Source organism: Oikopleura dioica, chromosome 2 (assembly GCF_907165135.1).
Source record: "Oikopleura dioica chromosome 2, OKI2018_I68_1.0, whole genome shotgun sequence".
Lineage (NCBI taxonomy): Eukaryota > Metazoa > Chordata > Appendicularia > Copelata > Oikopleuridae > Oikopleura > Oikopleura dioica.
Genome location: NC_137292.1, coordinates 10,290,862 through 10,307,353, shown reverse-complemented (window position 1 = coordinate 10,307,353; position 16,492 = coordinate 10,290,862). Strand labels below are relative to the sequence as shown.

The 16,492-nt window shown below is 41.8% G+C and overlaps 5 protein-coding genes across 6 annotated transcripts; all 5 read left to right on the top strand.

Annotated features, from left to right (window-relative positions):
* Positions 1-20: 20 nt before the first annotated feature.
* On the top strand, positions 21-3,431 carry LOC145698194 (uncharacterized). Its single transcript, XM_081775395.1, has 11 exons — positions 21-141; positions 214-379; positions 422-513; positions 598-633; positions 1,522-1,794; positions 1,946-2,000; positions 2,183-2,256; positions 2,347-2,419; positions 2,466-2,653; positions 2,748-2,981; positions 3,027-3,431. The coding sequence occupies exons 1-11, from the start codon at positions 61-63 to the stop codon at positions 3,429-3,431; spliced, it is 1,677 nt and encodes a 558-aa protein (XP_081631521.1). The 5' UTR covers positions 21-60.
* A 2,235-nt stretch (positions 3,432-5,666) lies between these two features.
* LOC145699436 (RNA-binding protein 10-like) lies at positions 5,667-6,801 on the top strand. Its single transcript, XM_081776710.1, has 2 exons — positions 5,667-6,329; positions 6,368-6,801. Exons 1-2 carry the CDS (start codon positions 5,735-5,737, stop codon positions 6,670-6,672), a joined length of 900 nt encoding a protein of 299 aa, XP_081632836.1. The 5' UTR covers positions 5,667-5,734; the 3' UTR covers positions 6,673-6,801.
* A 2-nt stretch (positions 6,802-6,803) lies between these two features.
* LOC145699435 (mitogen-activated protein kinase 1-like) lies at positions 6,804-8,964 on the top strand. The gene is made up of 8 exons (XM_081776708.1): positions 6,804-6,955; positions 7,002-7,165; positions 7,210-7,319; positions 7,368-7,514; positions 7,556-7,676; positions 7,722-7,927; positions 7,971-8,086; positions 8,136-8,964. Exons 1-8 carry the CDS (start codon positions 6,832-6,834, stop codon positions 8,228-8,230), a joined length of 1,083 nt encoding a protein of 360 aa, XP_081632834.1. The 5' UTR covers positions 6,804-6,831; the 3' UTR covers positions 8,231-8,964.
* Positions 8,965-8,987: 23 nt separating this feature from the next.
* LOC145699433 (T-complex protein 1 subunit beta-like) lies at positions 8,988-11,242 on the top strand. Its single transcript, XM_081776705.1, has 8 exons — positions 8,988-9,138; positions 9,183-9,285; positions 9,330-9,724; positions 9,771-10,080; positions 10,123-10,387; positions 10,433-10,658; positions 10,701-10,778; positions 10,819-11,242. Exons 1-8 carry the CDS (start codon positions 9,051-9,053, stop codon positions 10,974-10,976), a joined length of 1,623 nt encoding a protein of 540 aa, XP_081632831.1. The 5' UTR covers positions 8,988-9,050; the 3' UTR covers positions 10,977-11,242.
* A 94-nt stretch (positions 11,243-11,336) lies between these two features.
* Positions 11,337-15,754, top strand: LOC145699434 (RNA polymerase I-specific transcription initiation factor RRN3-like). Of its 2 annotated transcripts, XM_081776706.1 has the most exons (12): positions 11,337-11,529; positions 12,005-12,194; positions 12,629-12,724; positions 12,809-12,919; positions 13,313-13,429; positions 13,739-13,846; positions 14,476-14,648; positions 14,692-14,808; positions 14,852-15,026; positions 15,069-15,184; positions 15,234-15,386; positions 15,433-15,754. In XM_081776706.1, the coding sequence occupies exons 1-12, from the start codon at positions 11,377-11,379 to the stop codon at positions 15,475-15,477; spliced, it is 1,554 nt and encodes a 517-aa protein (XP_081632832.1). In that variant the 5' UTR covers positions 11,337-11,376; the 3' UTR covers positions 15,478-15,754. The 2 variants fall into 2 exon arrangements, with proteins under 2 accessions (XP_081632832.1, XP_081632833.1); XM_081776707.1 differs by lacking the exon at positions 11,337-11,529 and having other exon boundaries at positions 12,055-12,352.
* Positions 15,755-16,492: the final 738 nt, after the last annotated feature.

Genomic DNA, 16,492 nt, shown 5'->3' with positions numbered 1-16,492 from the left:
TTAAAATCTTGATTTTTATTAGAATTATAAAAAGTGAATCATTGAAATCGGCAACGAACCATGTCCTGGCGAGGCGGCAAGAGTGACTGGGAATCTGCTGGCGAATCCAGTGGACGAGGCGGCCATTCTAGGAATGACTCGGTACATGGGCAGGAGCTCAGGAGCAGCACCTGAGGAAAACGAAACGGAAAAGTGTAATAAGGATCGATTTAGTATCGCAGTTCCAAGCAAGAGGACAAGTGGCCCCGTAGAGGCGATGAGGAGGATGACTACAACCGTGGCGATCACCATCGTGGCGGCAGGGATTACAACTCTAGAGGAGGCGACTCCGGGCGATATCAACGCGACGAGCGCGATTACCGGGCTGGTGATCGAGGAGGTTTATATACCATGGCTGTTAAAATATAAATAGTTCTAAAAGGAGGAGGAAAGTGGAAGCATGACAGATATGACGATGATTCCAGTCATTCACGCGAAGGAAGACACTCCGGTCGTGATGATCGCTGGCCATCGGTAATAATATCCTTTCTAGCAGTTTTTGATAGAAGACTTAATAAACTGTTGCCAAAATAACTGATGAAGCAACGAGTTATTCAGGGTGGAAGCTGGGGAAATGTGAATAAACATAACGAGGTAAGAAATATGTTTTTATTGGAAATATCTCGCAGTATTAAAGCTCATGAATTATAAAAAAACAGATAAAGTGAATGAAGATATTCTATATTGTCGACTCGAGTATAAAATAATTATAGCATAATTTATTATGGACGTAGGCCAGTAGTTTTGGGTGTGTGCGTAGCTTCTGCGAGATCACCTTCGTATCCTGAGCTTTACTCATCAATGAGCTACGTTTCATGATTATTTTTTAGTTACGATAAGAGAGATTTACGTTTGAATTTTGAGTTCTTGTAGATCTTTTTTCGATGATTCCTCTTTCAAGTCAATTTATGCAAAAAGTCTTGAATCATCAATGCAAAGGTCTCTTTTGGCCGTGATGACTTTTTCCTATAAATATCTGTGGTCCTTCTGGTAAAGTGACAGCCTTTTTGAACGCTTTTCTTCGCTGATGAGCTTTATCTTCATCGACAGATTTGCTTCTCTAAAGCGATTTTGAACCCTTTTGTGGTTTAAATACATTATTGATACCTGTAGTTTCCTCCTAGAGCCGTATCTAAGGCTATTTTGGCGTATATGAAAACTGCGTGTAGCTGAATTCGGTGGCCTAAAATAATTTTTTATTGATTATCAAGCTATTTTAAAGACACCCTCACCCTAGATCTAAATGTCCCCCTGTTAGGGAGAAATGAGCCATATAAAAGAACTCTTAGGAATTTATAAAAACAAAATTCTGTGTCTATGTCTCGAGCTTCCATTTTTGCTTTCCAATTCCGCATTTTATATACCTCTCGTATAATAAGTAGTTATAAATCAAAAATCTTAATCAAGTCGCCCTACAAAAGTGATTGATTTTATCAGTAACCTTTTCTGATACTGACAGCGTGTAGTTAATTGTTCCTTTAGCGCCGCGACCGTAGCCGCAGCCCGCGACGAGATACTCACCGAGGAGGCGGCCACAGAAACCGACACGACAGCTACAGCCAAGAGCAGGACTCTTACAACAGCCGCGCGTACAGCAGTTACCAGCGAGGCGGCCAAGAAGCCAACTACGGTACTTCATACGGGGGCCAGCAAAGTAAATGGCCCGAGCAGCAATATGACGACTCGTATGGCTATCACGCGCCTTCTGCTACTTTGAAAGTTTCCAATGTTCCAGAATGGCTTACAGCAGACAGAGTAAGTTTTCATTACTTTTACTTTTTCACGCGAAACTTAGTGATGTTTTGACGAGAAATTCTCGAGCGGAAAAAAACTTTATTTACTTGGATATTCTCAAAGCAAGACCAAATAAATTCGAGCAGAAACTCGCAATTAATAAATAATCTAGATACGAGGTGCTATAGAAGCGATGGACATAGGGGTTCGAAGCTGTCAAATGTCAGGTACGAGCGTTAAATGAATCATAGAATATCTGAGAGCTTTATAAAAAACGAGTAGGTAAGCTAACTGCGCAGCTTCAAACGGTAAATATTGAGACCGCATTTTAAATGTGAACTCTGAAAGATTTTCGTCCGTAGAATTTAATTTAAATGTGTTTGACAGTCACTGTATTATTTGATTACAGGTGACTGGAGTGGCTTGGGTTATATTGAACTGGGACGTGTGAGCGATGCCACGTACCTCGTCGACGAGTGCAAGGTGAAATCAGCCGAGAATCAGATAAACAATACACAATCGTTGCGCGAGAAATCGCACAAGTTCCATGACTCACTAATATAACCTTTTCAGGGTCATCTTATGGTTGGCGACCAATCCGTCTACGTCGAATATGCAGATACGTCTAATATCAAAGCTCCTCAAGGTTTAAACATTGGGCAATAATTCAATCAAATATAAATAATCTTAAGAACCAAATTACCACTCTGGACACAGCTATGGAAATCACAACCACAACAAAAACTTTCCAACAGAACCGACCGATACGATGATCGTCCGAAACCTGGACTTGGAATCAACAGAAGAATCGATTCGCGCCGCCTTTCAGTACATTACCAAAAAGCCGATACTCGATATTCGCCTGGCAAAGGACAAATTCGTGAGTACTTTTCCACGGATAAAATATTTACGGGGCAAGTGTGCGCAAATTTTATCGATTTCGTATCCATGATCAATGAAATGAATTATTATAGACGGGGAACTCTCGAGGATTTTCATTTATTTCCTGGGGCTCAGTTGATGACTGTAAACAAGTGCTAGAGTATTTGCAAAATGCTACGCCTAAATTCAAAATCGACGACAGAGTAGTCATCCTCGACTATGCCAATGGCCTTCCCGGAAAGACCCAAGATCTCAAGCAACAAGCGGCGAACGATGCTATCGCAGCGGCGACGGCAATTAAGACCTCTTGGAATGATCCGAATCAGGTAGAGCGGAACTGAATACATTTGATATTAATCTATTATTTCTAGCTAGTTGGAGGTGCGGCGGCTCTGCTCAAACAGACAGCAAATCAGCAAGGAATCGCTCCTCATCAAACCCCTCATTTATATCCGAAGCTCCCTGCTGAAATAGGTCTCAAAGCTCCGCCCCTTGGCATGATCCCTCCGATCCCCCCAGATCAAATCCCGCCACAAAGAGATCCTTCTGGTCGATATAGAAAGTACCAAAACCCAGATTTTTCGATGTTTCAATGGATGGCTAATCACCAGATGTACTACGATCCTAGAACGGGGCTTATGTGGTGCGTCAAGAAGATGCAATTTTACAACCAATATACTCAACAGTATCTCAATTGGGATCCGACACAAGATACATTTGTTCCAGTAGATCATATCAGTATTGATACGAGCTTGGATCAACCAGGAACGGCTTGATCGCATCAATAATTAAAATTAATAATAAATAATAAAATTATAATAAAAGTGCTCCACCATTTTGCAGCAGAATAAAAAAACCTGTTTTTCTTATACAACCAGGGGTCTGGATTTTGGCCAAAAATGAAAAGCGAAAGCGAAGCGAAAGCGAAAATTTTTCAAAAATTTAAAGCGAAAGCGAAGCGAAGCGAATCAAAATTTCGAAAGCGAAAGCGAAGCGAAGCGAAAAGTTATTCTAAAAAGCGAAAAAAAGCGAAAATTTTCCGAAAATATTTGACCTTTGAAAAGTGTCCATTTTAAGTTCGGTTTCAATTTTATTTGTTTTTCGGGCATTCGGAGTCCGAATTTCGGACTCCCTCTCCGGAAAGAGCGAAATTGTGAATTTTCTGATCTAACTCAGCTAAAGAGGATGTGAGGCTCGAGTAATCTCCATTTGCCCAAATCGCCGTTTACCCAACTTGGGAAACCGAAATCTTGGGCAAACTGCCATGTGAATAAACGTTTATTGATTGATCAATGATCATTGATCACTAAACATTGGCTTCACCAACTTCAATCAAGTCTTCTCCAATATCATTGATATTATGTCAATCTTGGCTTATCTTTCCTCAATTCCGGTTTCTTTATCGTCAATCCTGGCTTCACCGACTTCAATCATGGCTTTACCAGTGCGGCATTGGCAATGCCGATCCCGGGTTATTGGACGTTCATCCCGACTTCTCGAACGTCCATCCCGGGATGATTTCAAAAAACTTTTTGTTGGGCCGGAAATCGTAAAAAATCTGTAAGTGCAGTTTTCTTTAGCTCATCAAGACGAGTTGAATGATGGGTCTAACTGCTGATAACTCTAAGGATTTACCGGTTTACCGGCTGGTTACCGGAAATTACGTTGTCACCCGCCGTTTTTGTTCTAGAAAGGGTAAACAGATGATCGACACAGGAAATTGTTCCTTATAGTCAGTTATACTCTAGGCTCAAAAATGAGGCTCGTATCAATACTCTGAAGAGAGTTATCAGTAAAAACAGTGAATTTTACATACATATTGTTGTTGCTGCACGTTCCTGATTTTAAGTCCCATTTCTGCCAAAATTAGTATTTTACTGATAATTCTCTTCAGAGTATTGATACGAGCCTCATTTTTGAGCCTAGAGTAGAACTGACTATAAGGAACAATTTCCTGTGTCGATCATCTGTTTACCCTTTCTAGAACAAAAACGGCGGGTGACAACGTAATTTCCGGTAACCAGCCGGTAAACCGGTAAATCCTTAGAGTTATCAGCAGTTAGACCCATCATTCAACTCGTCTTGATGAGCTAAAGAAAACTGCACTTACAGATTTTTTACGATTTCCGGCCCAACAAAAAGTTTTTTGAAATCATCCCGGCTTCATCAATTTCAACCTAGGCTTTTCCAACGTCAATCCAATTTTAGAGAAACCATGATTGACAACTGAGATGAATTGTTCTGAGAACTGGGACTAAATCTCGTGGAGTCAAACACGAACGGCCGCTAGCTCGTGGAGATATTGACTGGTTTATTGAGAATAGAAAACGGAGAGGAGTAATTGTGTACAGCTGACGGTGTTAGTGGGAGTCAGCGGGAATAACAACTGACTCCGGGTAAAGGGGCTTTGAGAGGGCTAAATATAGGTTCTATGATTGACAGTTCAGGGACTGTAGCTAAACTAGAACACTTCAGAGAAGCCGGGACTGACGGTATGAGAGGCCAGAAATGACGTCTGAAAAGCCAGAATCGAGGTTGTTGAAGCCGGGATTAAAGTTGGTAAAGCCAGGATTGACTGTGTGACAATTATTAAACTTTTATGACTAATCAATATAAATTAATTTACGTCGCTCTCTGCCCAAGTCGCCGTTTCCCCGAGTTTGGCAATCGGATATCTCTGGCAATCTTATAAGTGCAAGCTTAGTTCAATAAGCAAAATTTTTCGCAAAATTTTTCTTTCGCAAAAGCTAATAAAAAAACAAAATATTCAACTCTAAGAACGATTTATGTTGAGCGCAATTTTTCGCGAAAATTTTTGGTAAAAAGCGAAAGCGAAGCGAAGCGAACTGAAATTACCAAAAGCGAAAGCGAAGCGAAGCCAATTCGCTTCGCTCTGCTTCGCTTCGCTCATGAGCGAATTCGCTAGGCGAATCCAGACCCCTGATACAACCGAAAGCTTAAATACTCTGATTTTCGGAAAACCGAAACTATTTTCATAGCCTTTGAAACAGCAACAACGGGAACGTTTTCGAAAAAAGAGAAGAAAAAATTGTCACAGGCGACTGATGTTCAAAAGCAGATGGAATCCTGGATGCGCCAACAAAAGAAATCGAAGGCGAAACCAATGAGCCAGGCGGAAGCGGATGCCATCAGGCGCAACAAAAAAGAGGCGCATGCGAACAAATTCAGCGCAGCGGGTTTCGGAGTCAGTTTCAATGCATCGCCAATGATTAATAGAGGACCTAAATCGCGCACGTCGCATGAAGCTGTTGATATGGAGGAAGAGGATAGGCCGAAGCAGCCGAAGATGGATGACATGTTTGAAGATGCTCCAGCGCCCCCACCTCCAGCTCCAGTTGGTCCGACAGCTGGACCAGCAATGCCAACAGAACATGAGAAAAGAGGAACTGTAGGACAAGAAGAGCATATCAACTGGGCCGAAAATCAATGTCTCCTCTGTAGAAGAGCTTTTGCAAAAGTCGACCAGCTCGAGAAGCATATCAAAAAATCAAAAATGCACAAAGAAAACTTAGAGAAATTAGCGCCGCTACAAGACGAAGAGGAAGAAGAAGAAGAGGAAACAGAGGCGTACAAAGCTGTGATGGCGATGGGGCATTCTGTTGGAAGTTATAGAGATAGGGCCAGTGAAAGGAGGAATAAATTCGGAAACAAACGTAAAAAGCATATTTTAATTGTATCTAATTTTACTTAGAGCTATCTGGGTATGAGCTAAGGAGGGATGAAGAAGACCAACCGACAGAACAACCAACTGTTCACGGCATCGGCGCAGATAATAAAGGCTCCAAGCTACTGCAAAAGATGGGATGGCAAACTGGAACTGGTCTTGGAAAGAATCAACAGGGCATTGTCAACCCTATTTCTGCCGAGGAAGTACGAGAAAATAAGAACGCTGGATTAGGTGCTGCCGAAGTTGCAACTAGAATGCCTCGCTATGGACAAGATTACAAGAAAAAGATTCAGAAAATGACGATGAATAGGTGGAATGAAATGCAATGACTTGCATTTTCATACTATTTTTATTAAAATGAACGAGCCTTCACAGTTTTTGTACACTTGTGTGAGTTTGTATCTGCTGAAAGCTAAAAACTTATCATGTGCTTCTATAAACTCTTAATATGTCCACTATCACTGACAAGAGCCCGATTACTTTTAGACATGCCGGAAATCCGAGGGCATGAGTTCGATGTAGGCGAAAACTACGCCGATTTGGAATTCGTCGGCGAAGGAGCCTACGGCATAGTCGTCCGAGCCAACGATAGGGCCAATGGCAATCGAGTTGGTACGTTCAGTGATCGCCCAAGTTCAAGTTTCAGGAATGTTTTAAGTCGCTATCAAGAAAATTTCCCCGTTTGATCACCACACATACTGCCAGCGAACACTTCGTGAAATCAAAATTTTGCTTCATCTCGATCACGAAAACATCATCTCCGTACACGATGTCATTCGATCCGCCGTTCTCAACGAGATGAGACATTTGTACATTGTCCAGGTATCCATTCTCTTATCAAAACATCCCCATCTATGTCTACTTAGGAATTCATGGAAACGGATTTATACAGGCTTCTCAGAAGTCAGACAATTTCAAATGAACACATCTGCTATTTCCTCTATCAAATCCTCCGTGGCCTCAAATATATTCACAGGTTAGCAAAATCCCCTTCTTCTAGTGCCTTCTCGAACCTTCCATTTAGTGCGAATGTGATTCATCGAGACTTGAAGCCTTCAAATCTGCTTTTGAACACAAATTGCGACTTGAAAATCTGCGATTTTGGCCTCGCTCGTGTTACTGATCCGGACAGAGAATTTCTGAACCCTCACACAGAATATGTGGCTACCAGGTTTACTTCATATTTTCTACCAAAAGTTTCATCAAACTCAGGTGGTACCGAGCTCCAGAGGTTATGCTCAACTCGAGGACATACAGTATTTCCATGGACATGTGGTCTGTCGGGTGTATTCTTGCTGAAATGATCCAGAACAGACCACTCTTCCCCGGAAGAGTAAGTAAACATATATAAAAACGTGAAATAACCTAAGAATTGTAGCACTACCTTGACCAGTTGAACCTCATTCTCGCAGTGATTGGCACTCCAAGTGCAGAGGCCGTCGCTTGGATCGGGAATGAGCGTGCACGCGCTTACATTATCGGTCTGCCTCCTCAGCCAGGCAAAGACTTCTCTCAGGAGTTCAGCAACGCATCTCCAGACTGTATTGACCTGTTAAAACGGCTCCTGGACTTCAATCCTCACACGTAAGTCATTCAAAACTTATGGACGCTTCATAAGACTATTCAGACGCATAAGTGTTGGCGATGCCCTATCCCACGCATATCAAGCTCAATATCACGACCCAGGGGATGAGCCGGTCGCTGAAGTGCCATTCAGATTTGACGAGGAATTCGACGACTACGGTAAGCAAGGAAGTTCCCATGGAAACCAATCCGCATTTTTCTTTTCCAGATCGTGACCGACTTCGGGAGATGATTTTCGAAGCCACGCAGCCAGCGGTTATACGAGAACGACAGCTGAGAACTCAGCGCGATCAGATGGAGTAAACTTATTAGCTTCGAGTCTCTTCCTTGATTTTTTAATAGTCAATTTTCTTTTTGTTATAATACTTTGTATGTTCTAATTCTACCATATACTTATGTATTCCCTCTATTTTCCGTTCTGACTGATCTTCCAACATTTTTTCCTAACTTCTGACTTTCAAAATTCTAAGCATTCAAACCTAAACTTGTATTCAGTTAATCACTTTCAGTTAAAATGGGCTAAAAGTCCATTTATTTCGACCCAGGCAACACAAACTCGCACGCTTCACTTAATTCATTTATGCCGAATATGGCTGATTAAAATGATTCAAACCAATCATTTATTTATGTCCAACTCAATATCTCCTTCAGCATTACCTGTAATAACGCTTTTTCTTCCGCTAATCACGATCTCTAATCACCAAAGCCGTTTCAATCTGACTGGACTCGCTATCTAAGAACTATAAGTTATAGTCTATAACTCATCGAAAACTAAATAGCTAGTCAGATAAATTGGGCTTTTCAAGAATCTGTACATGCAAAATCTAAATTATGTAGAAATTGACCGCTTCTGTGTCTAATTTCTTTTATCGGAATTCAAAAGATTCTGTTTCTCTTCACTGCTTTTGAATTTTCTTCATTACATCTGTTTCCTTTAAGTTCATTGTGTTCATTCTCATTTTCTTTCAATGATGACCTCTGATGTAACTAATCAGCTTATAAGAATTTTCAGCAACAAGAGAGTCAATGATCCATTCTTCGCTGTTTTTGTGCATTTTTTCTAGAAGCTATTTTGCTTTTAACAGATTTTTTCAGAAGGAGGTCAGATTAAAGTTTTGCGAAAATGGCGATGGCAATGAACCCCATTCAAGTCCTTCAAAACGGCGCTGAAGAAGAAAAGGCCGAAACCGCCCGATTGAGCTCCTTCGTCGGTAAGATTTGCGAATAAAAAACTAGGGTTTATGGGAAAATTTAGGTGCCATCGCTATCGGCGACTTGGTCAAGTCTACTCTCGGCCCCCGGGGAATGGATAAGATCCTCTATTCTCCAACCGGCCAGTACGGAAATGGCGAGCCAAGGTAAGAGACGAATTTCATTCATACCTAACCAATTTCTCCTCTAGTGTCCAGGTTACCAATGACGGTGCCACCATTCTCCGATCATGCGGAGTCGACAACCCCGCCGCCAAGATTCTTTGCGAGCTGTCCAAGGTCCAGGACGATGAAGTCGGCGATGGAACCACTTCTGTCACTGTGTTCGCTTCCGAGCTCCTCCGAGAAGCTGAAAGACTCGTCGAACTCAAGATCCACCCTCACACAATCATCCGAGGCTGGAAAAAGGCCGTAGCTGTTGCCCGTGAAGCTCTGAATGAATCCGCTGTTGACAATCAAGCCGATCCCGAACAGTTCAAGGAAGATCTCTTTAACATCGCCCGAACTACGCTGAGCTCTAAGTTGCTCACTCAACACAAGGACTTCTTCGCAAAAATTTGCGTCGATGCCATTCTCAAGATTAGAGGTAATTTCTTATCGTAAAAAAGTCTAGATTTTTATCATTCTTTTAGACGATCCCAAGTCTACTCTTGAGTCCATCCAAATCATCAAGAAGCTCGGTGCTTCGCTCGAGTCATCCTTCCTCGACGAAGGTTTCCTTTTGGACAAGACCCCTGGACAGAATCAGCCCCGACGGGTTGAAAACGCACGAGTCCTCCTCGCCAACACTGCTATGGACACTGACAAGATCAAGGTCTTTGGCTCCCGTGTTCGAACTAATGATATCAAGTCACTTGCTGAGATCGAAGCTGCTGAAAAAGAAAAGATGAAAGAGAAGGTCGAGAAAATCTGTAAATACGACATGAATGTTTTCATCAACAGGTAATCCAATATCCCGTTTCCAAAGCTCAAAGTAACTTTCAGACAGCTTATCTACAACTACCCCGAGCAGCTCTTTGCGGACAACAAAGTCATGGCGATTGAACACGCCGACTTTGAAGGCATTGAACGACTCGCTCTCGTCCTTGGCGGTGAAATTGTCTCCACCTTTGATAATGCTGAAAACGTCAAAATCGGAAAGTGTGACCTTATTGAAGAAGTCATGATCGGCGAGGACAAGCTTCTTAGATTCTCCGGTGTCAGCCAGGGACAGGCTTGCTCACTTGTTCTCCGTGGAGCTACTGAACAGGTGCGATAAAAGAAAGAAAACTGTAAAATATATATTTTAACATAGATTCTTGACGAAGCCGAGCGAGCTATCCATGACGTACTCTGCGTTTTGTATTCAACTATAAAGGAGACTAGAACCGTTTATGGCGGCGGATGCTCCGAGGCCTTGATGGCCCAGGCCGTCCAGGTCCTAGTCGAGGAGTCCGAAGGCAAAGAGCAGCACGCTATTCAGAGCTTTGCTAATGCTCTCAGACAACTTCCTACTATTATGGCTGACAACGCTGGTTTAGGTATGATCATTTCAAAATAATAAGTATTAATGTACACTTAAGACTCCGCGGATTTGATCGCCAAACTTCGAGCAGAGCACGCCAAGGGCAACAAACATGCTGGATTGGATCTTTACAACGGTAACTCTTTCAAAAATAACGCTTTTTAATTGTTAATCAGGCTGTGTTGCGTCAATGGACGATCTTAAAGTGACAGAGAGCTTCAAAGTGAAGCGACAAGTGCTCCTTTCTGGCCACGAAGGCGCTGAAATGATCATGCGAGTTGACGACATCTTAAAGTCGGCGCCGCGTCAACGAGCTCCCGACCGATGCATGTAGATTGAAAAGATTTAATTCACTGTCATTTTTCCAGTATCTATCTTCCTGTCTATCGCCACAACTAGAATTTTCACTTTATTTCACCATCCAATACCAACCAGAAACAAGACCAGCAAGTGACCTCTATCTGTTTAGGTTAATTTCACAAAGAAATGAAACAAAAAGATAACTTACCAAGTCTGACAACATGTGTCTGTCCACCACCTCTTAGATAGTTCAAGATTCTTATATTGTTTTTGAAATATTACATGTGTTATTATGAAAAACTTTCGTTGATTTGGTGCTAAATTGAGAGCAAGATTACTGAGGTTCTGAGGGTGATTTGCAAAAGACTTTTCCAAAGATGCATGGTCTGTTCTAGCGGCTAAAAGAAAATTCTCTTAGATATCTGGTAGATAAAATGCCATCGGACAAGGTTGTTCGCTTTGGAGGCTCAATGCAGGAAGTTATAAAACAATTCGAAGATGGCTCGACAGACGCATTCGACACGATCATCGAACAACTTCAAGACGAGGAGACATCGATGATCAAATACAACAAGTTTATCGTCGAGGTATTCCAAGATATAAAACAGTTTAAATCTGGGTTTATAAATGTTTCGATTTTTGGACTCTGAGCCATTTTTAGACATGATTTTATTCTCTGGACAAGCAAAGCAAGCTTTTATAGACAGTTCCGGAGATTTTAATGTGAAAGCGGAAGCAGTAACCTCCAGATTATAGCGTCGAACGTGAGTTCGCTCGTCAAAGTTTACCTGTGCCCAGAGAATCATTCAATAGCTTTGATCTGTAGGTCACATAGTAAACTTGAGACGGAAGCGACTCATGTTTTTTCGATAAATTCTTCTGTTGTTTCGTCATCATTTGCCGGAGAATTTATGAATCCAAATAAGGAAAAATTCCATAAATTAGACTAAAGAGTCGTAAAGGCAGTTACGTAAAGGGCTTTAGTAACAGATACGGGGTGAGGGTATCTAGTCATCGTTTTGAAATGCTGAAATCAAGGAAAAAAGATAGAAATTTCTTTAGATTGGCGATAGTGCCCCTCTCTTCACCGCGGCGCATAAAAAGCTGATCAAGTCTTTGCTTTACTCAAAATGGGCGACTTCCCATCCCACAGTCTTGGTCAACTGGAAAAAGACGATCTTGTCGCTTGTTTCGGCGAATAACGTTCATGTGTCGAGTATTCTCGAGCACTGCGTGAAAAGCTTTGTGTACGGTATGTGACCCACGTCCATTCCCTCGGTCTCTCAGACTGTCTACCAGACACGTAAAAAAGCGGACGGAGCCAATACAGCAGCAAAACAAGAAATGAAAAATGTATGATCGAGTCGGAAAAATCTATTGAAAATGAAATGATCCCTAAATTACTGCGAGGTAATTAGACCACCAGCAAACGACATCCGCCGCCTACGCCCCTGGGGTGACCAGCTGGTCGATCTCACTCGATGCAAGCGTGCCCTTAAGGCTTTAGGGCAGAGTAATTCTACCGATGCGAGCCGAAAACCAACAACAAAATAGCTTTAGGAGTGAGAAGCTGGTCCCCCATTTCTTCCCCTTCTTGCCCCCTCCGCCTCAAACGGGTTATCGCGAAAAACTTTAATCCGATTGAGAATTACTCTTTAAAATTCATTTTCTTTAAACTATTTACAGAAACAAAGGATGAACTAACCGAAGATGAAAACGAAAAAACAATGGAAACACAATTCTCGACTGTGCAGCAAATTCTGGACGAGATTCTCGAAAAGGAACCGAGTTGAGCATACATCTCTTAGTCAATCATCTTACTTTTCTTTTTTCAAAAATACTCGTCGCTCAACTCGCTCGGGTAGGTGCCACTGGCGCGCGGCCAGTTGCTGGCACAGATTGCTTCAGGATTTCCCAATGGCTTTGGCTCCGAGCCAGCTCACGAGAAATACATCGATAATTTATTCAAACTCATAGGACCCGTTTCTAATCTAAAACACCTTCACTTCCTTTCTCAAAGTAATTACTTTCGAAATCTTCTATTTATAGCTAGGCGGGGATGAAATACCGGCCGGGAAAGTCGATGAAACTTCGTATGCTAATTCGTATTCAAATATTCTGTGTTTACGATCCCACGCGCCTCAGGGAGGAATTACGGCATCTCACTTCTGTGAGAAACAGGAAACACGTAAGAAAGTCATCTGTCTGCCCTGTTTTCCCGTGGTCAGAGGGAAGTTAAGATGGCGCGTCTAAGAGAACACAAGGGGCGAGTCTACCGGCCCTTGTTGTTTGAAATAGCGAACCCATGAGTAGTCTATTCTTCGCCTCTCTTTATCTAATCGACGGGGACTAAATTTGAACCGGAAACAGAACGTCACAAAACGCTCCGATCGCCTGTCCTGGAGACAATCTTGGTGCACTTTTGCCGAATCGATCAGCATCTGCCCAAGAATGTCCTTTTCGACCTCGATCTCGCCGCACAAGAAGGTAAATCCTTTAAAAGTGTAGCACTATTCGGGTGAAATTTCTTGTGTCGCCGAGGGCAAGAATAAAAACTTTCGGTTATTTCCGAAGATTCAAAAGTCCCTCAAGGCAAATTTTTATGTTAAGTTTGTAGTAACTAAAATATCTACTATCAACTTCTGATGATTAAAAGAGTATCACTATTTCTTTCACAAGAAACCATAAATGAAATTAAAAACGAAAGTAGTATTCATCAACTAACATTTTAAAGAAAGACTTTAACCACCAATCCAACTTGTTGTGCCGATTACTTTCTGATAACCTGGATTCTAGAGTCTGAGGAGCTAACCGAGGATCAATTGGAATTCTTGAGTGCACGTGACACCTTCGACCGAATAATGATCCGCTTTTTCCAGTTTATCGAGACCTCTGTGGCATCAGGAAAGGTGTTTCCCCTGTTCCCACGTGATCCCCTGCCCATTTTCGTCGATATCATCACCTTTGATGTGCGGCAAGTCTCTAAATGGGCTCTCTGCTACGGAGGTAGTAGTAAGAAATTGCTCTACTACGCCGCTGCTCAGCGCTATTTTGATGTTTTTGAAGCCAAAACGAGACCCTCTCTCTTTCTCTGACTCACGAGAAGAGTGAGGGCTCTGCCCACGCACACGGTGGCGCTCCAGTCACTGTGCTCACCCGCTGATTATACCGCGCATATACAGTATCTCTTTTTGCGCGGGAAGCCGCCCTTTTGAAAATCTGAGCCCTAATTTTCTCTCTCCTTGTTTTTCCTTCTCTCTAAGGATTGAATACGTTTCTGGCAAGCCACCTGAAAGTTGTTGGACGCAAGTAGGCGACCAATGAAATGTCAGCAAAACTAAACAATCAATGAAGAAATTGACTCGTGCTCGCCTCGACCTCAGGTCAGCCACGGATACCTCGTGCTCTCTCTCAAAATACTGATTTTTTCAGTTTTAAAATGTCTTAGATAAATGTCTATAATAATAGAATACTAAACTTCTAGAAGAAATTCCTTTCTATTTATCTAGAACTTTCAAAAAACACCATGAAAGATGACGAAGTTGGGCAGAAAAACAACGTTCTGGTCCTTCTTCGTGAAATGGTCACTGTATTTGGCAAGGTCTTGCTTCCTCAACCCAACACAACTACAGTACAATATGTCTACTTTTATCTCCTGAGCTTGAAGGGCACCTTTTCGACTTCTTTCTGCGAGTGGATGTTGAAGGTTTAGCTCAGTAAAAGATTCATCTTCTCATTCAAATGTTCAGCGGATCAAGAATAAAAGCGAGTCTCGATCACGAAGGATTGCACTCTTGTCTTATCTTACCAGTTTTCTGGCTCGGGCTCAGTTCGTCTCTCATACTACTCTTCGCCATGTAGCCTTGGTAAATACCCTGTAAATTTCTTTCTAGTAAACCTTGTGTTAAGATTTTATCAACTCTCTGCATCAAAGATCATCAGCGACTTATTCCCGAGAAAGATCAGCATTTTTCAACGGAGAAATTCGGAGTTTACTACGCGACGGCGCAGGCACTCTTTTACCTCGTCATTTTCAGGCATAAAGAGCTTGGAAATGACTGTATACGATCCTTGGGAATTCCAGGTATTCCCTAAATAACGACTTGTTCGTGATTCTTCTTCTCAGAAATTGTGTATTCGAAGATGAATCCCCTGGCAGCGTGTGTTCCCTCGATCGCGTTGAAATTCTGCGACATCATGAAAGAAACACAACTGGCATTTTGCCACCATATACTAGAACAGGTAAAACGTCATATTTTTATCGATAAATATAACGTCCCTTTTCTTACAGTTTCACGAGCGGCAGCTGCTGGCAACGGGCACCAACGAAATTGTCAACCCCATCGATTTCTACTTCCCCTTTGACCGCTGTTTACTGCCGATGACTGCCGCTAAAATTGACAAGTTTTATAATCATTGGGTCGAGGAAGATTCTGATTCTGAGGTTTCACTTCTATAGCAATAAACATTTCTTTTCAAACTATTTTCAGGATGAAGATAGCTCGGAAGAAGAGGAAAGCGACATGGAAAGCTAGACTAAAGAACGAATATTTTATAAATGGTGTCAATTTCCGTTCATCGCACTTGCTGCTTGATTTTGGTGTGCTCCTGGGATAGATACTCCTGCCAAAATAAGAATATTCCCCCTTCTGACATTTCAAAAACCTGATTCTTGATTTTTGCCTTTCTTCTGACAACTATAGATCGATACTGACTTCAAATAAAATACAGCCCTTCCGGATGATCCAAGCAAACCCTCATTTTTGGGGTTTCGTTTGTCGAACTCTGGTTTGGCGGTGAAAATTGTAAAAACTCCGACGGAAGTCAGGCGTAATCCCCTGGTCTCCTCGAAACGGAAATTCTAATTTTATTTCGCGAAGCATGTGCCCACGGCTAAGGATACATTCATTCCTTGTCGTTCTACCAAAAGCAACGCTGGTTTACAGATCTTGAAATAATTGCAGATCGGATATTATGAGAAAAATATATGGTTTTTAAAAGTGGAATAAATGTACTGCAGTTTGAAAGTAAATTGACCAAATAATCGTCTGGTTATCAAATTTGATAAAAGAAGAATCTTATTTTGGCATCGTTTGGGATATGATGATAAAGCCAGGTTTATCCTTTGGAAAGAGAACCTCTGTTATTGCAGGTTTTTTAATTATTGAGTTGTCGTCAAGAGGAATTGAACAGAAAACATCAATTTTAATTACGACTCGGTTCATGATTACAATCAAAACCCACCATCAAAGTTACATATTCATTTCTTGAAGTCTTGATTCCGAAGAGAGGATTCTTTCTGAAAGCTGATTGGTCCGTTTCCAAACAGTCTTTCAATTTAGTTTTTCAGAGTTCTGCAGAGAAAATGGATGAACTGATTCCGTCGAGTCCGAATTGGTATTGTTAGGGGTTCAAAAACTGGTCGTTAAAAATTTGATCTAAACCGCAGAAATGAACTTTGTCGATGAAAACCTTTCTCGACCCCGTTAAAGCTCTTCTGTAATCGTGACGTTGAAAGAAAACAGATTTGTCTATCTTGGGAAGAACTCA

Excerpts from the sequence above, each read along its gene's own strand:
- LOC145699434 (XM_081776706.1), top strand. The coding sequence starts at position 11,377 with ATGCCATCGGACAAGGTTGTTCGCTTTGGAGGCTCAATGCAGGAAGTT. Across the intron at positions 13,847-14,475 it reads CGAGACCTCTGTGGCATCAG|ATGACGAAGTTGGGCAGAAA; the intron begins GAAAGGTGTTTC and ends ACACCATGAAAG. Across the intron at positions 15,185-15,233 it reads GCCACCATATACTAGAACAG|TTTCACGAGCGGCAGCTGCT; the intron begins GTAAAACGTCAT and ends CTTTTCTTACAG.
- LOC145698194 (XM_081775395.1), top strand. The coding sequence starts at position 61 with ATGTCCTGGCGAGGCGGCAAGAGTGACTGGGAATCTGCTGGCGAATCC. Across the intron at positions 2,001-2,182 it reads TCGAAGCTGTCAAATGTCAG|GTGACTGGAGTGGCTTGGGT; the intron begins GTACGAGCGTTA and ends ATTTGATTACAG. Across the intron at positions 2,654-2,747 it reads GCCTGGCAAAGGACAAATTC|ACGGGGAACTCTCGAGGATT; the intron begins GTGAGTACTTTT and ends GAATTATTATAG.
- LOC145699435 (XM_081776708.1), top strand. The coding sequence starts at position 6,832 with ATGCCGGAAATCCGAGGGCATGAGTTCGATGTAGGCGAAAACTACGCC. Across the intron at positions 7,677-7,721 it reads GACCACTCTTCCCCGGAAGA|CACTACCTTGACCAGTTGAA; the intron begins GTAAGTAAACAT and ends TAAGAATTGTAG. Across the intron at positions 7,928-7,970 it reads CTGGACTTCAATCCTCACAC|ACGCATAAGTGTTGGCGATG; the intron begins GTAAGTCATTCA and ends AAGACTATTCAG.
- LOC145699436 (XM_081776710.1), top strand. The coding sequence starts at position 5,735 with ATGGAATCCTGGATGCGCCAACAAAAGAAATCGAAGGCGAAACCAATG. Across the intron at positions 6,330-6,367 it reads GAATAAATTCGGAAACAAAC|AGCTATCTGGGTATGAGCTA; the intron begins GTAAAAAGCATA and ends AATTTTACTTAG.
- LOC145699433 (XM_081776705.1), top strand. The coding sequence starts at position 9,051 with ATGGCGATGGCAATGAACCCCATTCAAGTCCTTCAAAACGGCGCTGAA. Across the intron at positions 9,286-9,329 it reads TACGGAAATGGCGAGCCAAG|TGTCCAGGTTACCAATGACG; the intron begins GTAAGAGACGAA and ends TTTCTCCTCTAG. Across the intron at positions 9,725-9,770 it reads TGCCATTCTCAAGATTAGAG|ACGATCCCAAGTCTACTCTT; the intron begins GTAATTTCTTAT and ends TCATTCTTTTAG.